This window comes from Hermetia illucens, chromosome 2 (assembly GCF_905115235.1).
Source record: "Hermetia illucens chromosome 2, iHerIll2.2.curated.20191125, whole genome shotgun sequence".
Taxonomy (NCBI): domain Eukaryota; kingdom Metazoa; phylum Arthropoda; class Insecta; order Diptera; family Stratiomyidae; genus Hermetia; species Hermetia illucens.
Genome location: NC_051850.1, coordinates 8,120,368 through 8,135,866, shown reverse-complemented (window position 1 = coordinate 8,135,866; position 15,499 = coordinate 8,120,368). Strand labels below are relative to the sequence as shown.

The 15,499-nt window shown below is 41.0% G+C and overlaps 1 protein-coding gene across 3 annotated transcripts in view; it reads left to right on the top strand.

Annotated features, from left to right (window-relative positions):
- The window catches only part of LOC119648204 (DNA-binding protein D-ETS-4), a 93,626-nt gene extending 78,406 nt beyond the window's left edge, over positions 1–15,220 (top strand). For all 3 annotated transcript variants that reach the window (XM_038049804.1, XM_038049805.1, XM_038049806.1), the window contains exons 4-5: positions 3,788–3,929; positions 13,031–15,220. In XM_038049804.1, the coding sequence (XP_037905732.1) occupies positions 3,788–3,929; positions 13,031–13,404 (516 nt within the window). In that variant the 3' untranslated portion in view covers positions 13,405–15,220. The remainder of the gene's footprint in view (positions 1–3,787; positions 3,930–13,030) is intronic.
- Positions 15,221–15,499: the final 279 nt, after the last annotated feature.

The following is a 15,499-nucleotide window of genomic DNA, read 5'->3' as shown; positions in this document are numbered from 1 at the left end:
AGGAAAGGAGCTTTATCGTCTTTGGAACGAGAAGGACCCGACGGATCGAAAATACGGCTCCCCCTGTCAGCGCTCTTCAGCATCTCCCCGACAATGCTGTCTGAAGAGAGATCCCTTGTGCTTAAATAGAGCTGGTGACGAATCCCATTCCACCTTCCATAAGAAAAACAAGTCGGGAAATCGGAAGCTGTACGCTTCAGGTATGAAAGGTTTTGTGTATTTTTTTTTTGTAAAGACATTGGGGTGGGCGTTTTTCCCATTTGTACCTAGCACGTAATGTATGCATATATTATGTGAAAATATCCACTTCATTCAAAGTCTTGAATTTGCGACCACTTTGACTTATCAGAACTTTATTAGTGATAGTGTGATTTTCACCAAGCACACCTACGTTGCTGCAAAATTTTATGATTCTCGGAGGAACTTAAGGGGGTTTTGCAACCAATTACTAAAATTTTTAGTAACTTACTATTATTAACTTTATTTGACCAGATATCCGTATGGAGGTTATTTCAGCGCCTAGACACCATAGCAGCCTCATGATTTTTTTCAGATTTTATAGTTAGGTAGTTTCTGAGAATGGGTCCTTTAAAGAAACGATCACTTTCAACCCGCCGCACTCCCCACCTTTTCATCAAACGATAAAACTAAGACCGGCTTCAGCAAGTACTAATCAAGACCTTTTATTTGATGCTCCCCATGACTATATCTAGTGGAAAAAAATGTACACCCCCTTTTTGCATGGACCTCCCTTAAATTGTACGTGGAATAATGTAACTCACTGTATGCGTGAGTGTTTATAATTCCCACCTTTCCACCGATTTTGGTGTCAACCGCTATAATAGTCTCCGAGAAAAATGCGTGTGACAGACAGACATGCGGTAAAGTTTTATTGTACACGAAGCCTTAAAAAGTGTGATGGGCATCGTCCACAACTCCATTCTAAAACACACAATCCGGAGATCGTGCCTTTCCAATCTTGTGCAGGTAAGACAGAAAACCTCCATGTACTGGGTAATAAAATATTCAGTCTAACGGGGCTTCCAATTCAGCGACGCACCTAAGTTGTCAATGAGTCACGCAGTCCATCTGCCTCTAGTTCCATTTAATCACTCATCTAGGATGCGTTGCCGTTCTTCACGAGCAACCACCTCCCTTGGCTTTTCTCCCTCGCGCTGGTATATGGCTTGACGCTCTTTAGCAAGATGGACAACGGGGATCACTCCCGCGATCACCATCACGGTCGGTTCAGAAACAGTGCGGTACGTGGACGTCATCGGCAAAGTTCCCCATCTCTATACTTGCGCGAGACACTTACGATATTCCTCCTTGCCAAGAGCATCAGCCAAAGCCAAAGAAGATTTACAAGAATATGCAACGTTTCGACATGAAGATTTGCCTCAACCAGAAGTTAATCAAAGGAAAGTTATGCTTTCAGTGTAGTGAACTTGGAAGGATTTTTTGAGGTTCTGTCAGAGACCTGAACCAACAATTCCCAGGGGTTGCGCAGTTTGAACGTATCTCCCATCGAGAAACGTTTGGAGCTCGTCAATCGTTAAAAAATTGTGTTCCATAACGACAACATGAACCGATACACATCTTTAATGACCCCTCAGAAATTATTGAGGCTTGGACTGGACTATGGTGCCTCTTCCAGTATACTCCTCTGTTGGAGTAATGTTAAATTCCGATAAGGTGGTAAATTAGCACCTTCTTTATTTTTTTGCCAAGAAGAGCAGGTCCTTCTACGAATAGGAAATGAAAAGGATGTCATTGATTGACCTTTGTTATTTATAGAAATAAATGTCCTTACAAAGCATACAAAAATAACCTGATAACTTTTTACTCAGCCCAATATTTCACCTGCTGCTGACTCAAGGTACAAGTCCCTCATACGAAATGTTGATCAGGCTATAATATCCAGGCCATCTGTGTATACAATCAGTTGTGTGGATTTTGGGAGCAATCTATATTTGTTGAACACTGAGATCACTTTCCAAGCGATATACTCGAGTGTGAAACTGAAAAGCATAGTGACAGGATCATTTCCTTCCTTGAATAATGATTCATGTCTGATCTTCAAATAGTAGCTAAACTGGATGCAACATAAAGTATCTACATTTCCTCGGAGTTCAAAAGAAGTCAGCGATTCCCCAGAGTAAAACCTAATGCTCGGACTCATTCCTGACGCTTTCTAAGAATTGATATAATGGTCTCTTCTACAAAAACAAACGCTCCCAATCAAAAGATATGAAACCTTAAACCGTCTTCGCCCCTTTTTAATTTTTGAACCTTGGATCTTAAGCCCAAAAAGGGGTGCTCTCCATTTGGCCCGTCCATCAAGTGGATGCGGACTTCGGACCCCTCAATCTCTAAGCAAAAATTTTTTAGCTCGGACCAAGCCCTAGTCTGAAGTGTGGGCGGAAATAGGTCAACATTATTCGCACCCATAAGTATGTTTTACGGATTGTAAAAGGGAGCGTCTAGAACCTGCGAACCGCCTCGGTCACGCTGCTCTCAGGACAAAGGCGAGGCAGCGTCTATTAAGTTTTTTCTGCCCTAGTACGAAATCATAGCCGTCTTCGTCTCCTTTTAATTTTTGAACCTTGGGTACTAAGCCCAAAAAGGGAAGTCCGTGGACCGAAATCAAGTGGATGCGGATTTAGGACTCCTCAATCCTTAAATAGAAATTATCTATCTTTCGTTAGTCCCTGCAATTATTTCTGAGTGCACGAAATTAAAAATCCATAACTTTTTACACTTAAGTCGGCGGTATATATAATATATGCATGCATACATACTTCAGCCTAAAATATAGGGGTGTAATCTAGATATTCCCATACATCGTGTTCCAGATTCATTCATTCATTCATTAATTCCGTCGAGCAGGTTGCACTGGGTCCTACTCTTAACAAAGCCGTGTTGCTCTTCCATAAGCTGCCAAAATTCCTGTTTTCCTACATTATTTTCGTAAACAATCATAGCCAAAAATCTGAGTAGTAGCACACACAATCAGGTCCCATAATTTCGCGTATCCTGAAGCGTAGGTTAAGCAATTCAGTCAAATTCTTTTAAAGAGCATTCATTATCAAACTTTAAGTAAACGTACTTGAAATCAGCTTCTGAAGGTATTCCTTCTGGCGGTTTTACATACATAAGCGCTGACCTCCTGACGAAACCTCTTCAGCTTGATAAGTTTTTTCATACAAAAGTAAGACCTACCAATTCCTAGCCGCTGGGTGTCAGGGACTGACAGAAAGCTACTTTCAGCTTCGAGCTTAAAGACTTCTCTTCCTCGATATAGAGCGTCGATTATTCCATGGAACGTACACCAGCGAGAGTCACAAAGACGCATTTTCTCAGGCTTACTCCAACTCCCGCGATATCAAATAAACACCGAATGGATGCGTAGAATGGGTAGTTCCTGAAGAAACTGAGGGTGTCTCAGAGGTATTTTTTCACTTTTGCTTAAATCTACGGTCTGTCGTAAGCAGTTTTGATTGGGTCCTAATTTACAGTCATCTGCTATGTTACTTATTCTCTCTGCAATGAAAGTAATAACCAAGAAAACCTCGACTTCCTATACCACCTCTTAATAAGGGGTAGCACCCGACAAGTTCATCTGTGATACAGGCTAAAACTTCCAGTTCAAAAATGCTTAGAATTATCTTTTTCCTGACTAAATTGAAAAGGGTTAGAGTAAGGTTGCACCAAACTACCACAACCAATCTAAACCAAATCAAAATCAAAGAGTACATAATTAAAAATTCCTTTATTTTTTTTTCAGGCTGGTACAACAATACATGCACAATTGGAGATATGGAAACTGGCTTGCTCTGACAATTTTTCATCATTATCAGGACCTTCAACATCACAAGGTACTTCCGGTTGGACAGCAGAATTAGGCCACAGTGCTGATATATCTGATGGTAAGTCCTTTTATATAATCCCCCCAAATTTTAGAAATCTTATTCCCCCGCACTTAAAAAAGCACGTCCGCTCACACCCACTAAAAACCAGCCCCCGGTCTCTCCAGTCCCGCGAGGCCACCATTTAGGTATTACTTCGCGGGGTAGCTTTGCCTTTAGGCCCTCGTCCTTTTCCTTCTTTACTCCTTCAGCAACTCCTCCTGTATTTTCACGATTGCAGAGCAAACTATAAGCCCTCGGACCTCGGCATAGCAGCTGTAGATGTGGACGCCTTTCAGCTTCGCTTTGATGAAGCGCTTCTCCGAGTGCTCCATTATTTCCTCGAAGGCTTGGTCTTTATAAACCCATAGCGCTATTTAGCCCGTGTAGTCGTTGACCCAAATGTTACCGTCGTGCTTTCGATATGGCTCACTAATTATGGCCACATCGATATTTTCCTCGCGGATGGTTTGCGAGAGTAGATCGTGCGCCGCCTCACAGTGGTTGAGGTTGATTTGTTTCAACCTCATCTGCGACTTGTGTTAACGGCCCTGTATTCCAGGCATCTGCTGCTGCCTGCAATGTGCCTTTGGTCCATACCCTCCTTCCCTTTGCACAGTAGGCAATTTGGGTTTGCTCCACAGTCCTTGCTGATGAGGAACTCCGCTCCGCATCTCCGGCATAGCTTCGACCTATCATCGGCACTGGAACATGCCTTCGCGATATGACCAAAGCTAAGACATCTAAAGCACCGCTTCAGCGATATCCGCTCTCAAAGGCGACACATAACCCAGCCTATTTTAACTGTCCCTAGTGCCAACGGCTGCCCCCACTGGTAAATCGATGATGGCGACTTGTGTCTCACCGTAGGCTTTTCGTAGCGTCTTTACCGCTTACACTTGAAGTCCAATGAGTTCGAACTCTTTTTCCAAAGCCTCACGAACCCCCTCCTTCGTGGTGACCTCATCTATGTCCTTGCAGATTATAGAAATCTCCGGTCTGCTAGCCCTGATTTCGGCTTCCTGTCCCAAGGACTTTTCGATTTGATTCAAGAATGTATCCGCCGCATAAGGTCTCCTTCCTGACACCGTCTAATGCGGCTAACATTATCTCCCAGAATGGTAAGTTCAGGGTCTGCCTTCATTCTCTTGAGAATGTCAGCGTATGACTCTTCGCCTCGTTTGGAGATGATGATAACCTCCGGTCGTATCCTCCTCCTATCTTTCTTTTTCCGAAGAGCCACCTTTCTCCAGGGGGTTTGCACCCTTTCAGAGAAATTGCGGCTACATGAGATTCCCCTGCAGCTTGAGCAGTCTTGCTCCACTTTTTTGGGAGTTGAGCCCTTTTTTCTCTTAGAGGATTGCTTGCCAGTTGACTCGTTCAACCGTTCTTCGCGATGCCTCTTCCCCGGTTTCTTCTCTCCCGAGTTTTTTTGTGTTGTCTGGCTTACTTTTTCAACCGATGCCTTCACTCCGCCAACCTAATGCCTGAAATTGCGGCCCTTATACTTTGATGGATATTTCGGCGATATTTGATGAATTCGCAAAGCTATAGGATTTTATTACCTAGTGCGATGACAACTTATGTCGCTCAAGTAGTTATCCGGCAATTGTTTCCTCCTTCCCGTATCACGCTACACTCTCCTTCTTGAGAGTAGCATTTTCATTCGCGGGGGCTTGTGCCTGTAAGAATGGGGATCTATGGAGAATCGAGCTTCTTCTGAACAGGTCCGTCAATGGAACCAGTTCTACTCCATCCATTGCGCATGTAACATTTGATGCGACAGTAGCCAGGTTCCCACTAGTGCAGCACTGCGGTCGTTGGATATCGACGTCCTTGGCCCGGCTTGCCGACTCCCTAAAACCGCCGGTACTGGGTTTCCGATGCCCACACAAATACCTATACGTAAACTTAAGTCCAATATTGAATCAGGGATACTTAGTTTTAGTACACCCTTCTTGATTGTCAGAGATACTGAAAATCTCTACTAGGCCATGTTAAGCCATAAGATTCAAGTGAAAAACGTGACTACAATATTAGTCGTGGGACTTCACCCTTAATCCACCGCAGTCTACGACCTTACCTTCAATTTTACCTTGCAAGGACTTATTAGTTACATTTATCTAAAGAATAAAACAATAAAAAATACATGATAAAAGTAACAAAGGAAGAGCAAATATCTGTAATATCTAAGCATACATCTAGGTTACAATAGGGAGGAACGGTCCCTAATCACTTGAGGTAGGGTTGGGAGTCAACAAAAGAAACCCAAAACCGTCGCACGTGCTGATACACCATGATTTGCCAGAAAAGTTAATAAAATGCTAACTAAATATTTATATCTAAATATACTAAAATGTATCTTCATGTCTCTGCCTACAAACAATCCAGTCAAAGAGTTCAGTAGTTCGACGGAACCACTCACTTTGCTTCTTCGGAATGTTGTCAAGTAAATATTTATCACTAAACGCCTACTTTAGGGCATTACTCTATTTTTCACGGAAAATCATAAGAAAGATTGCAATTTTTTCAGAATTTTTCACCAGAACACTTTGATTCTGCTTCCATAGCTAAATATTTACTATTTACACTCAACAATTAGAATCATAAATTCAAATTTCCTTTTAATTTGCCAAACAACCTCACAAATCAGAAGCAAAGACCCCCATTAACTTTGAATTCACCTGAGAAAAAAAAGAAGCAATAAAGCCATAATTCCTCAGAGCTTTTGTTTGCTTTAATAAAATTATCTTTTGCAAACAGAACCTAAGGCCTAAAATAAAATCATCAAAAATATGTGCACACGTACCATCTTAAGTTATTTCCCACGAATGGCCGAAAAGTGAATTTATTGTAAGAAAAACATAAACTTTTGCAAATATGTATCTAAATGGGCCAAGTCAAACAATAAACAGAATCAAGCGCCCAACTCTTTTTCGTACCCAGAAAGTAAATCTTATTTTATTTAAATTTTAAGATACATTTTTCCGGTAATTTTCCACGAGATATATACGCCTGAATTTTGTTTGTGGCCCGTGGAAGATTTTTTCTCTTAAAGTTGGGAAGCTACGAAATCGCAAATTATTACATAAAATTAGCATTCGTGGACGTAATTTACTGGAGAACAGTAGGAAGAATTCGTTGAATTCAGCTTGAACATCTGTTTCCAGTCCAATTAATTTACGGTTTTGTTTATCTCTTCATTTTTTTGGAAGCACTATTTGTACACAATGAAAGGGTAAATATAGATTCATTCGTGCTAAATATATCTTATCACTAGGCCTGACTTTGGCTTGCGCACGAGATAGAAGTCAGGTGTTCAAAAGAATAAGCTTGGATTATTTTGAGTTCCAAGTTTGTTGAGGTTTTGACAATAGTTTGCCGTGTTGATCCTTAGGTCTTTTCACCATGCACTGCACATTCAGTGGATCACACTTCTTGAGCATGGTCGATGAGTGGTCGTATCTGGGCTACGAAACATATGAGGGAAAGGATGCATTTCTCGGAAGGTCGTGGAAAAAAATTGAATTGGAAAGACCATATACATAGACATGGTTGGGCATGCCCTTATACACCAAATGAACCACCCTCGGAATGTTCCAAAACTACTGACTTCATAGAAGGGGTCGGGGTGTGCAGTGATTTTGGGTATATTCAGTTCAACTGCTTATTCTGAGCTCTGTGGGATGATGAGACAATATCATTCCATTGCAGACCAGGCCATTCTTACATCACACAAAAAAATTCGTAATTGGGGCAGTGCTCCCATTTAAACTTAGGGGTTGGCTCATATCGACAAAATGGCTAACTACATATTATAAAGGCAATCAATACTTAACATTAGAGCTATGCCCGTAGAAATCCACTACTTGCCACAAACTTTCCTCTCAACCAACCTCGTATGCACAGCCCCCATTCCAAATGTATAATAGCTGCACCTGATGAACGTCTTTCCCATTTAGTTAGCCTTGAGCAGGAAACCCCATCGAGCATCACATTCATGTAGTCACTTAAACCATCATCACAATACAAAAAGCCCTGAGAACTTACCCTCGCTGAGAGGAAATTTATACCGCGAAAGAAAACTATGCTGTAAGTCTGAGTTCAGCTTACCTTCATTTCAATGAAATCTTTATTAAGGTTTTTCAGAAAAACTTCGGTGTAACACGACCTTCCCCCGTTTCCCATGTGCACAAAGGATGTCCGTTCTTTCCTTGGTCTAGTCTAGTCTGGTATTAATGCTCAATTTTTCAATATAATATAGACCTATATTTCATTCCTGTTTGTTATTGTTATCATGCTATTGCTTCGACTATGGGCAACTAGATGGAAAGTCGGATGAATGCTTAAGATCCAAAGTGATCAGCTGATGACAAGTGAAATTACATGCAGGACGAAAAGTATAGTGTTGGAAAATGGAACTTTCTAGCAGCTGAAACCATCACCCGACAGCTGGGAAATACCTAAAGACACGTCCAAATAGAGTTCAGAGTACTGGCGGCTAGCAATGATAAATAGCTGTTGTAATGAATATCCCATTGGAAAATTACAACAACTACCACTGTAAGTCTTTTGTCGCCTTTTGAATTTTTTCACATTTTCCACTTGCACGGGGGTACGAGAAAACTCATTTAAACACAAAAAGGTCGAATTGTCCTATATTATGGCTGTCGTAGCTTGTTGCCAAGATTTGACACTACGAGTCGCCATAATTTATATTCCCTTATGGACTCATCCTCAAAGATTAAAATAAATAAGTGCAGCACAGTTGATGGTTTGCATCGGCTTAACACATCCTCGGCAACTTAGTGTTCCTTTCGTAACTCTCTTAACCACTCCTCCGTGGATTAGAGGACAGGGCATCACATAGTCCTAGTTTTTCTGAGAAGTGGGCCTGTGCTTGAGGTTCACTATCATTACAGTCAATGCTGTGCTGTGGAATTTGACCCATATCGCTCATAGATTGCGCCACTATGTAGGCTACGGAGCCCAGAGTATCCAGGCCTTATTGCGCGAGCAGACCATTTTCAGTTTCTCAAGGCGCTCCTATCCCTGGTTGGCCCTAAGTGCCTTAATAACTGCTCAGCTATCGATCAGAATAGCAATGCTCCACCCACTACAGTTCCTTTGGAGTTTGAACGAGGCACAACTATCTGTGGTTTATGGTCCCGCCTGTTACAATGTACGTTTTCCTTAGACCAATGACCCCAGCGCATGCTCCCTCTGATTAGTTGCTGATTCAAGCGAGAACGCTCTCTCAATTTGCCCTGTTACTACAACGTGGCGCTCAGAGGTGGCGGTAAGGAAGGTGGAGCAGTCGCCCTGTCGGCCAAACCAAAACTAAGTGGCCGAGGAGAACCTTCAACGTGGTGGCAAGGGCTTATCCCATAAATTCATATGTTTCAAGAGAATTCCTATCTTATCTGAGTTCAGCTCGATTGTTGTGCGGTTGGCACCATAGTAGGAGCTACATGGAGGCTGTGGTTACGTTCAAGCGAACAGAGGCTTTCAGTTCAGGCTTCAAACGTGGTGTTGCGTTTCAACACGGGTGCCGTACTCCATAGTTCGGTAAATTGTAGGTAGGTCTTGCATCCACCAGCATGAATAAACTAAGCCATGCACTCAGTACAGACTGGTTGACGTTGTTCTAATCTCATCGGGGCTCTGATTGTGGTCACAAAATCAGTCCGTGTCTTAAGAAGACCGTGAGATTAAGTCCATTGGACAAGTATTCACATAAATACACAGAGACGTAATTTCTTGCCTGGAGTATCTGCATTAGCAAGATTGACGTATGAGATCGAACCACTCATTCATTTCTAACCTTATGGTTTTTATTGTGATATCAGTTGGTTATTGAATTTTAAAACCCACTCCAGCACGAGTCCCGATATGATGTACTCTAGACCCATTTTTTTTATTACGACTTGCGAAAGATCGAAGAGCCAAAAACCTTCCCGAAGTGACCAGCAAAACGATGAGAAAGTACTTGTTAAGGATTCCTTGATGAAACGACACTGTAGTGTGGGTTAAATAAAAAGGCTCAAATTCACCGATTTTCTGACCCTGCTCACGTTGCTAGCAATAGCTAACCCAGGTTATTCATTAAATCACTCGGCAGCATCTAGATTTATTACAATGCCAATTGGTAACTTACCAGTAATCAGTGACGCAGTATTACAACTAGGAAAAAATTACACGCTATGCACTTTTAAGTCTGTGGTCAAGGAGCGAATTGCAAGAATTCACGTAGTTAAACCGAAGAAGCCGGCTGGCGAAACTGTGAAAGAACCTGGGGCATTTTAGTGTCGTCTAAAATATCTATGGTGGCCAAGATCATCTATGGTAGCCATACCACGTCTGCCCGGTTCAACAAGATGAGATTTAGCTCTTTCCTGGTTTTCTCAAGAAACTTACACACCCCCTCTACTCTTCTGCGCCATGTGTTTCTAGCATTATCCACTCGTCGGCCACTCTGAGAAATCGGGTTTGATTGCATGGCATAGGCAGCAAAGCATTCGTCTCCCTTTCTGAAAGTGATTGGCTCAGCTCATCGTCCGAGATTTTATCTGGCAAGAGTATACCAATGACACGGCGGAGAAAGGTGTTAGCAAAGACTTGAGGCCTTTGAGTACCAATGGTGGCCACTTTCTATTGTTGTTCCCATATGGAGACCATTGATGTGGAACAGCCTTCACTTGATGTTGGTGTTGAGGTAAGGATGTGACCTGTTTATAACAAAACCCGATCACGAAAGCTCCTGTGCGGCGGTCTGCATGAGGCATTGGCATAGCGACCATGCCACCAGGTTCGGTATTTCCTACAATTCGCATTGCCGAAACTGCAGAGAGGTGGGGGAAATCCTCAGGCACTTGCTTTGCGATTGCCCAGCTCTAGCTAGAGTCAGGCTATGGACACTGGGTAAACCATTCCTTGTGGATTTCAGAGAGATTTTCAGCTGCTGGTTGAGAGAGCTGCTTTTCTTCGTGAATGCTAGGGGCTGGCTCTGAAGATCTGAACTGGCTGGACTCTGCCTACCCTAAATGGGAAGGGGGGCTTTAAAAAACAAAAAAATGTGAAAAATAACTTTTAAAAATTTTCGAAATTTTTTGACTTTAAAGTTATTAAAAAAATCTCTCTGAGTAAAAACAGACTAATGTTAGAGGTTCACATGAGAATGACAGGCGTTAGCTGTTATTTCCATTTTCACGGCCTGAAGAGCGCCCAAAAATTTAGATAAAATGATTTTTACCAGTCTGCATCAATTCCCGGGTCGTACAGTACTCCATCCTCTTCGATGGCTTCCTCCTAGCTTCTCTAAGGGGCTTCTGACTTTGTAATCCTTTCTGCATTTTTCCTGGCTTCCTGTAGTCACACCTAACTCTCCCATGATCTTCATGAGAGTGAAGTGCCCTTCATTGAACAGGCAAACAGCAATATTGCAAGCAGTTTCAACTAGTACTTTGCCATTGAACAGTGTCTTTGCTGCAATTTGCTGTTGAACCTTTCATTTCCATTTTGATTAGAGGCTCCTACACATCTTGTCAGCACCTCTTCTCTTGTTAGGTCCCTATATATTGGTTCCATTGCAGCTGTAACTTCATAGGGAAGGACATTTTGGTGCTTGTATTCTTCATTTGCTGTAGCCCGCTACCAGCCAGACCATGAAGTTTCACCTTGCGGGCAGTAAAAGTGCTGAGGATCATTATCAGTTGAGGCACGGTGGTAACAGGTGGTCATCATGGCCTTCCTCATTTCTCCTATCTCAAAAGGGTTCCTTTTAATTGCATTTTCATAATATTTGGACAATTTGTCTATCTGCGCTCCAGTCAATTTGTCTTTCCCTTTCAAAGAAGGGTGAAGCTTTACTAAGTTACTAAGTCTCGAGCCCATTCCTTTGCTAACATGGTTAAAACATTCTTTTTTCTCTTCTGGGTACTCTTCTTCATATGGCTTAGCCTCAGAGATTGCTTTATGATTTTTTATGTTACCATCAGCTGTGTAGTCCAGATGGCGAACACCTCTCAAGTCCACTGACTGACTGACTGAAGAATGCCTTTGGCATCCATTCCTCCACAGCTCCTTTCATAGTTAGCGTTGCACTCAGACCAATGGGTATCGATGAAGTCATTATAATCTACGGTGTCAAATTTCTTATCATAAATTTCACATTCTTTGCAAAACGTGTCTATTACTTTTGCATTCAGCACTCCTATAGCAGCTACAACCAAATAAAGAAGAAAATCCTCTCTTCATCCGGGATCCATCGATTGAAGTTGCAATGTCTCCTAGCTTATAACCTGGCCTAAGTTCAATTTTCTCCTTTTCCTCTGTAGCACACAGAACCTGTAGCCACCTTTGTAGCAGAACTTCAAAATGACATGCACAAAGTTCTCTGATGTGGAAAGAAAAAATTCGTTGCTTGTACGGAGTTTTCTTGCAGACGTTGACGTTTGAGCTTGGTTAGTTTCCTCCTCGTCATCCCTGGAATGTTGACTTTCGTAGAATTTTCTTTTTTTGGAGTGTCCAGGGCGTGGGTTGCTTGTTTTAGTTCCTTTCCGATCGATCGAACGAACTTCGGACATTTTTATTATTCACTGAAACGAAGGTACTTTACAAACGTAAACAACCTAACCAAACAGTTGTCAATAAGCAATAACAGCAGCGTTTTAATAAATAGCACGAACACCTAGTTCGGTTAGCTTTGCTTTATAAAAGGCGTAGAACGTCCACCATGCATGAAAGTTTCCGGCCTTGGCTCCCTTACTTACGAGACTGCGCTCCAGCCAATCTGTAGTGAACCAGCTGACAAGCAGAAAGATCAAAATAGACGACGCGCGCTGGGAAACAAACGACTGTAGCGGCGGGAATTTTTTGAATTCAGCGCTCGGAGTGCCCGCGTTTTGTTCGGGAGGAAATAAAGATTTTTTGAAGACAAAAAAGATCGATTTTTTTACCCTCTGTATTGTACTCTCCCCCCTAATTAGGATCTTGATTTTGAAACGACACATTATTTAGGTTCACCTCTTAGTGTCATAGCAGTTCCACCATTATCAAAATTACATTATTTTATAAAAGTATCCGACATGCAACCTAACTGACCTTATATTCCCTCTTTTCAGATGAAGACGAAGACATGGAACCACCCCAACTTCCATCACCTGGCGCATCATCCCTCCCATCAACTCTGAACACCAAACCCAGCGGCCGAACCGGTGGTTCTCACATCCACCTTTGGCAATTCCTTAAGGAACTTCTGGCTTCACCTCAACACCATGGCACCGCAATACGTTGGTTGGATCGCAGTAAAGGCGTATTCAAAATCGAGGATAGTGTTCGTGTTGCGAAACTCTGGGGCCGCAGGAAAAACAGACCCGCAATGAACTACGATAAATTATCACGATCAATTCGACAATACTACAAAAAAGGAATCATGAAGAAAACAGAAAGATCACAACGTCTGGTCTACCAGTTTTGTCATCCGTACAATTTGTAATCATAGGCTGAAGGCTTGATCTGTAGATTTAAGTTAATTTATAGTAGTATCTTAGTGGAGTGTACTCTATGTGTGAATGTGTGTGATTGTTACGTTTATTGAATGCGCGCGCGTAACTTTAAACATTTCCTTTAAACGTTTGCTTGATACAACACATAAATTTCCAATATTTAAAAATATTGCAAATGACAAAGGTCCATAATCAAAAATTTTCCAAAAATTTTGAAACAAGCAAAACAAATTCTTATCACTCTTCGGCATTTTACATGAATGCTACCAGACCGTGATAGAATCCAAAGTATTGCCAAAAATTTCTATTTAGATTTAATCAACTCATTTCCTTTTTAAATCTTTTTTGTACATAAAAAAAAATGCATTTCTCGGAAAATTTCGTTTTTAGATTTTTCTTTGCACTCTTGTATGTATCCTGTAAAATTTTCGGGCTGACTTCAGTTAGAAGCGGCTCGGAAACTATTCTGTAGCTCAGTAAGGACTTTGTCAGCACCCGTCGAAGGTAATTTCGAGGATGCAACAAATCCGAGCACTCAATAGCGACGATACATAGACAAGTAGTAGCCATTGCACACAAATCAAAACAAAATTTTTAATTTTTAGTTTTTACACTTTGTAAAAATATCTCTTTAATTATCATTTCATCTTTTTTATTTTTTGAATTTTAGTTTCTTTGAATGCATTATTTTTTTTTTTTTTAATTTTTTTTTGTAATTTTTAATGAATTGACTTACCAATCCACAGTAAGAAAGGTCGAGACCATGACATTGACCACCCAAACGGCCGCCCGGCCATTAGTTAAATGGGTCGTGAGCTTAAGTCCTTTTGCGGAGGCCGGTCTGGAACTCCCTTTCAGTAGTGGTGCGGTAATTTTGGTCCCATATATCTATGATATATTTATAAGTAAGTTCTATGAACAAACAAAACAAACAAACAAAATGAAGGAAACGAATGAACATTTTCAAAATACATGTATTCAGTGAGGAGAAAGGAGAAAGCGGAAGAGCCAGAATTGTCGAATCAAAGATCAAATCACTATCAATGACAGCGAAACGCTATGACAAAAGTACTTTAATGACTATTTTATCCACTAAAATAATATTTAAAGCTAAACATAAAACATATATGCAACATGTTGCCTTTAAGTGATTAGGTTAAGGCAGAACTTCCAAGTGAGAAATAGGCTCCACTAGGAAAAATTCTACGAAAAAATTTGAGCTCATTTTCGAATTTTTCCCATTTGACCCTATTTCAACCATTTTGCATGAAATTTTCGATATTTCTAATCAACTCTTCAGTTCTATCAGACAAATATTAAGTTGATTTAAGAGATGGTTTTATATTATTGTGGGTGACGGGAAATTCGAAATATAATTTACATATTTTTTTTGACAAAGGTTATGCAATATATTATGTACTCATATCTTAATCTTAGTGTGCCTAATAGATTCTTAGTAAGAAAGATGCATTTCAATAGCTTCGATCAGTCGATCTGGATTTTGTCAAGTTGGAAATTATCCTTGTTCGTGGAATGAGGATAATTTTCTCTAGATTTTATGGTTTACTTAAGAACAATTGAATACAAAATTTATTGTGCCGATATTAGTGATAAGTTCGATGTCTAGCCTTAGCTTTTCCTTAAGAAAGGATTATTTAAGTTATGGAAGCAATAATGCATGGCTTAGATGTTTCAAAACGATATTATAATCGATAACAAATATTTTGTAATAATTATATTTAAAAAGTACATATTTATGTTTTTTGTATGTAATTTATGTAAATAATATATTGTCGATCGACAATAGATGAAAATTCTTTTATTCGAAAAATTCGTCATAAGGTATTGTTACGATGAGAGTTCAAAGTTGCATCACCTTGGCACCAAGGGTGTCAACCAACCAAGCTCCCCTGACAGGTTTGCCAATCATGAACACCAACTGCGCGAGATAAAATATGGAACCGGACGGCACGTACAGGAGGTAATCCGAATGCTAGCAGTTCGGCGAGATGAGGTCCGCGGTCCTTGGTTCTCAAATATTATCTCCCTCTCAGGGCGCAGAGATTTTATCATGTACCTTGACTC